Consider the following 6,250-nt stretch of genomic DNA (forward strand, 5'->3'; position numbering starts at 1 on the left):
TTCACTCGGCTCTGCGTTACTTGTTTGCTCCTTCTCCCTTGTCCTGTTGCAGGGTGTGTCCAGGCTTATCTCCCTGACAATCCCTCCCTACCTGTTTTACAAGACTGGCCACTCCTGTCATTGAGAGCAAGAAGCGTGTAAGCTGAGGTGGAGGGAAGGCTTGAAAGCCAAACTCAGAGGGCAGGTGAAGATCCTCCCACCAGCATGTACAGCCATAAAAGCAGCGAGAGTGTGCTGTCAGACACTCAGAGGGACTTGGCTCTCCTTTTGAAGACTTCTCAGCGTCAGTTTGCTTCTGCTCAACAAGTTGAAAATGTATCAACCCAGGAAGGCAGCATCAGTAGTGAGCTACAGCAGCAGCAGCAGGAGGTCGGCTCCCACCTCAAGCTCCTACTCCATCAAGAGAACCACATATGGTGGTGTTGGTTCGGGTTTTACTCCTAGCATAAGTGCATCAAGCAGTTATGGCCTTTCTAGCCAACCACTACTTGGACAACCAATCACTGCTGTCCAAGTCAACCAGAGCCTGCTGGCTCCTCTGAACCTGGAGATCGACCCCACCATCCAGGCTGTCCGCACCCAGGAGAAGGAGCAGATCAAGACCCTGAACAACCGCTTCGCCTCCTTCATTGACAAGGTTTGTTCCTCTGATCTCTCTGTCTGACTGCCTGTTCTATGTACAATTTACTGCAGGCCTCATTATTGTGGTACAGAGAACTTGCATGCCTCTTGGGCCAGATTTATCTCTTGCTTCTGCTACACGTGAATAGTTCAAAGTTTTCATCTTGGATATGTGAATGAAAACAAAAAGAATTAGAAAGTTAAAAGTAAGTGAATTGTCTAGCACACTAATGGCAATCTGTTTTCAGACGAGTACCACACTCAAAATGCAAATATGCTCTTGACATTAGCAGAACTGACAAAGAAAGGCAGTTGTGACTCTTATCTGGGTGGTGTATTCACCAGTGTCTTACAGCCTTTGCGATTAGAGAAGCATTTGAAAACCTCAATTCTGTCAGAGGTCATGACAGAGTTGATTTTAAACTAGCAGCTCCATTTAAAATCTGCTCTGAATAACAGCTGGCTTATAGCCCCGTCCAAGCCTATCTATCCACTGTCTAAACATGGGTGGCGATTACAATGCAACCACTCGCCTATTCCTCACTTGGCAGACGAGCACAGGGAACAGGGAATTATCTGCACTCTGTCTGCATAGTCCAAAGTCTGCAATTTGCACATTGCACTTATCACCTGGTTGTTATAGGCAACATGAGGACAGAGCTGCAAATCAGCCTTTACTTCATATAGATGTTACAGTCATACTGTCTGCACTGATGGGAACTATGGGTCATGGGTTTCTTCGTGTGAAACTGTAAATGGTATACCTTGACACTCGGACACACAAAACAACAAGTGCTGCAATTCTTTGTCTTCTGTGGTTTAACTGCCACACCCAGTTTTTATGGCTGGAGAGCCAGTGTGGCTTTCAACAATGCACGTAGGATGACTCATAGCCAAATTGCAGACCCAATAAGAGAAATCCTCAAGGCCACGTAGACGTTGGCGAAACATCTGCATGGAATATTCTGCATTATTTAAAGAAAAGAAAAGATAAAATGATACGTGTTCCAAAATAAAAAGGCCTAAAAGTTTACTTTAACACTTTTAGTGTACATTTGAAGAACTGCCTTCACGAGTCACAGCTGTTGTGACTGGGGCGTGGCAAGTCAAATAGATGTCTAGCTGCTCACTCAGTAAAGTTGTGCAATCTTTATATCTGATAACAAAAGTGCTGCACATTATACCCTTCTTTAAAAATTAAAAGAACCAAACCACCAAACAGACCTCAAGCCACATTCATATATGATTCAACGTTAAAAACACATGAAAATGATCAGCATCTGATCTTTTGTCTTAAATTTTGTGCTGTTTTCCAGGTGCGTTTTCTGGAGCAGCAGAACAAGATGCTGGAGACCAAATGGAGCCTCCTGCAGCAACAGACCACCACCCGCTCCAACATCGACGGCATGTTTGAGGCTTACATTGCCAACCTCCGCAGGCAGCTCGATGGGCTGGGTAATGAGAAGGTCAAGCTGGAGTCAGAGCTGAGGAACATGCAGGGCCTGGTTGAAGACTTCAAGAATAAGTAAGTGTTTACATGACACATATACCGACCAGCACCTCCTCTAAAGAGCAGACATAAAAAACGGAGAGGTGCTGATGTATTGCATTGTGTTCCAACAGGTACGAGGATGAAATCAACAAGCGTGCAGCAGCAGAGAATGAGTTTGTGCTCCTGAAGAAGGTGGGAAAATGTCAAGATGACCCTTTAAGTTTTTTAAAAAATGTGTGACTTTTGATGTGGTAAAAGTGACCATTTTTTGTTTGTATGTGACATCATTTCCAGGATGTTGATGCTGCCTACATGAACAAGGTGGAGCTGGAGGCCAAGGTGGATGCTCTTCAGGATGAAATCAACTTCCTCAGGGCTATCTATGAGGCTGTATGTAGTTTCTAATGTCTAATTTAACCAACTTATTGTGATTTCTCTTTTTGCACCCTAATAATTGTTTTTAACTTAACTGTTTTCCATAAACAATTTGTTCTGTAGGAGCTTCGTGAGCTGCAGAGCCAGATCAAGGACACCTCTGTCATTGTGGAGATGGACAACAGTCGCAACCTTGACATGGATGCTATTGTGGCTGAAGTGCGTGCTCAGTATGAGGACATTGCTAACCGCAGCAGGGCTGAAGCTGAGAGCTGGTACAAACAGAAGGTGAGGGAGCAAAGCTGATGCTCATCCCCTCTCTGCTTTTAATACACACTACAAAAGGTCTACTCTCTGGATTATGTTTCTGATGCACCTTGTATTTTTTTCATAATAGTATGAGGAAATGCAGACCTCTGCTGGACAGTATGGTGATGACTTGCGCACAACCAAGGCTGAAATCGCTGAGCTGAACCGTATGATTGCCCGTCTTCAGAATGAGATCGAGGCTGTCAAGGGACAGGTACATTTCAAGGCCTTTTACTCTGAGTACACCTTATAGTGTAAAAAGATTGGCAACTATTAAAGAATGCGTGACATGATTCTCCACAGAGGGCCAACCTCGAGGCTCAGATTGCAGAAGCCGAGGAGCGCGGTGAGCTGGCAGTGAAAGACGCCAAGCTCCGCATCAGGGACCTGGAGGAGGCTCTGCAGAAAGCCAAGCAGGACATGGCCCGCCAGGTGCGCGAATACCAGGAGCTCATGAACGTCAAGCTCGCCCTGGATATTGAAATCGCCACCTACAGGAAACTGCTGGAAGGAGAGGAATCCAGGTGAGATAAACTGAATTGTTTAGTTTCATGGCCCATGCATTAGACTCATATCTAAATTAAACACTAACTCTCTATTATTAAACCATTAGACTGGCCAGCGGAGGCGCCAGTGCAACCATCCATGTGCAGCAGAGCAGTGGTGGTAAGTTTTTTTATAAAAAAAAAAAAATCATGTATAAAACGTAAGCTAATAGATGACATAGAGAGGATGGATCATCACTTTACATTCATGCTTTGCTTTCTTCTCCAGGACTGTCCAATTCCTACGGTGGTTATAGTAGCGGTGGTGCCATCACCAAGTCTACAGTGTCATCTGTCAGCAGCAGAAGATACTTCTGAAGTCTTTCAAAAAAGGAGAGCCGTCCCCCTTTCCCTTCAGAAACTCTTGAACTTACTCTAAATCTCTAGCTTTTTCATGGTGCTATTCAATGCTGTTAAACATGTTCAACCAGAGTGCTGAATATGCCCCCAAAATCTGTGATTCCTAACACGGAAACTCTTGACTTTGTTCTGTTCAACAACATTGTAGCAGGAGTTTCTGAAGGGATTCTTAGCCTTTAACACACAAGGCCCAGGTCAGTTAGCGAGGGATCATTTCGTTTCTTTCTGCACTGACTTCCTGAGAAAAATAAATAAATAAAAAATGGAGTGCTAAAAACTAGGCAAGGAAAGACCTTTAAAATCGTGTCAGGAAGAAGAGCAAGTCACTGACCAGATCTGATCACTGGAAAAAATACAGGAGTTTGAAATTTGTGTCTTTACATGTTTACAGTTAAACTTTGAACTGATTGGTTATTGTCTCGCTCTTTTTTTTGTTGGTTTTTTTGTTGGTTTTTTACTGTTCTGTTCATTTTTTCCCTGCTTGGTTTTGCTTTCAGACTAAAACTACTTTGAAACCAGATTTATTTTGTAAAGCGACACGACTGAGTGTTGCTGCAAACAACATCGAATAAATCCAAATGAAATAAATCTGAGATTAAAAAAAAAGGTTGTCTCTTACTCTTGTTATTGTTGTTGTAAATGAAATTATTCCTGACTACTTCAAGCTGAGGAAGTTTTTTTTTTTGGTTTTTTAAACAGGAAGATTTCTTTGCTGAGATTTCACATGGGGGCAGTGCTGCCACAGTTTTAGACTTTGAACTCAACCAGGTAGCATTCTCCAAATATCAAAGTCATAATTCATGTTTCAGAGGTTTATTACGTTATCGCTCAGAGTGAGCACACAACAGCTGTAAAAAGGACAAAAAATCTGACCTTTTTAATCCAACAATCACTTTGACAGACTGCTGTGTCAGCAAAAGAGAATATCTGTGTAACATGAGCAGTAGAGATAACAGAAACGTAGCGTGGGAGGTTTCAGTTGGGAATTTACTGCATCTGCAACCATATGACACAAACATAGAAAATAGGAAGTGGAAGGCTCCAAAGCAAAGGGTTAGGCAAACAATGGCATTTCTATGATGGTAAGAAATAAGTAATGCCGCAAATCTACGTCTCTGTTTTTCATATTGTGAATGACTTAACAATAGACCGCAGGCTTTTTCTCTAAAATATTAGTTTGTGAAACCAACATGCCTCAATGCTTCAGATTAGAACAATAACACTCTCCACAAAGAGGTGGACAAAAGAGTAGGGAAGAAGAAACACAAGTACTACAGTCTACCCTACATTCACCACAAAATCCAAACACTGTGTCAACATACAGTATTTATATTCAACACATGTTGCAGAACAACTGCTTGCAGGATTTTACGCCTTGACCTTCATATTGTGTGAGCTCAAAAACCAACAACAAAACAGGCCGAGTTATTTTTAAGTGTGCTATTTTCTGCACACTCAAAGGTGTATTTTTAAATGTGCCTCCCGCATTTAAGTCTACATTGGCAGGTTAACAAGAAAAATCCCTTTTATTAGCTTCACCTGGAGCACAAAACCTCTGGCAGTGATCGTACAATTTATTGACTTTAATCCCAGAGGAATTAACGTCAGATCGACTCAACATAATTGTTCCAGACACACGCCAATTGCTGTATTCACTCGTGTTTTCACGTTAAACCAGTTACATCACAGCTGAAACAGTTGTGAGGGAGTTGTCTTTTCACCCTGAGGTGGCCAGAAGGAAATCACACTTCCTACAATTATAAATGCTACATTTATCCCCAGGACAAACCAACAGTTTTGGCTGAAACACGTTAATACTTGCACAGCTTGCATACCTGCTTTTCAGTGGCACGGTGTTTCCTGCTGTGCAGCACTGTTATTATCCAGTATATGTCTATTTGGGCAATTAAGACAGACTCAATGAACATTCATTGGCAAATGAGAACAGCTACTCCTGTAATGTTGAGCATGAAAACACAAGAGGCGCAAGGATGGAAAGGCACCGGTCATTAACCTCCCTGGAGAGACTGTAGAGTCTATGAGCAGCTTGTCCTTGAAAAGGATCAGTGGTCTTATTGTTTCACACGTAACAATTTCTCTGTGTCAGCAGGGATGGGACAGAAAACAGGTACTGTGCCCCCGTTTTCAAGGAGAGACAACCTTGCAGGAGCACAGATGAAAAAAAAAAAAATGCACCATCCCCTCTAATTAACTAGGCTATTCTTTTTTATACATATATAGATAATCAGGATAATAATAGTGATCTTGAACAATAGCAGAAGAATTAAAATGATGACGAATGCTTGAATTAGAACTATGGTGTCTACAAGTACACGTGGCGCTAACACCTGCGGCCTCAGACAAGTGTGGCTGCAGTAGAGAATAAATCAAAAGACACGGGGGAAAAAAGAATTGTCTATGCAGTACTTACTACGACATATTTGTAGTAAAACACAATTATCTGATAATAAATGCCATTTTAAAACATATTAGTTCTAGGTGAACAAATTCATATTTAAAAACTCACATTGTTAAATATTAATATATT

At 42.0% G+C, this 6,250-nt stretch overlaps 1 protein-coding gene across 1 annotated transcript; it reads left to right on the top strand.

The window, feature by feature from the left end:
- The first annotated feature begins 231 nt into the window (after positions 1–231).
- Positions 232–4,308, top strand: LOC309707198 (keratin, type II cytoskeletal 8-like). The gene is made up of 9 exons (XM_082534372.1): positions 232–637; positions 1,938–2,146; positions 2,245–2,305; positions 2,408–2,503; positions 2,612–2,776; positions 2,886–3,011; positions 3,101–3,321; positions 3,411–3,463; positions 3,572–4,308. Exons 1-9 carry the CDS (start codon positions 314–316, stop codon positions 3,658–3,660), a joined length of 1,344 nt encoding a protein of 447 aa, XP_082390498.1. The 5' UTR covers positions 232–313; the 3' UTR covers positions 3,661–4,308.
- The last annotated feature ends 1,942 nt before the right edge of the window (positions 4,309–6,250 follow it).

This window comes from Aulonocara stuartgranti, assembly GCF_965226115.1.
Source record: "Aulonocara stuartgranti genome assembly, chromosome: 5".
In the NCBI taxonomy this organism is placed as follows: Eukaryota; Metazoa; Chordata; class Actinopteri; order Cichliformes; family Cichlidae; genus Aulonocara; species Aulonocara stuartgranti.

Bases quoted from the DNA above. Each gene is read 5' to 3' on its own strand.
- LOC309707198 (XM_082534372.1), top strand. From the start codon at position 314: ATGTATCAACCCAGGAAGGCAGCATCAGTAGTGAGCTACAGCAGCAGC. The intron at 2,147-2,244 runs GTAAGTGTTTAC...GTGTTCCAACAG, and splicing joins GTTGAAGACTTCAAGAATAA to GTACGAGGATGAAATCAACA. The intron at 2,777-2,885 runs GTGAGGGAGCAA...TTTTCATAATAG, and splicing joins AGAGCTGGTACAAACAGAAG to TATGAGGAAATGCAGACCTC.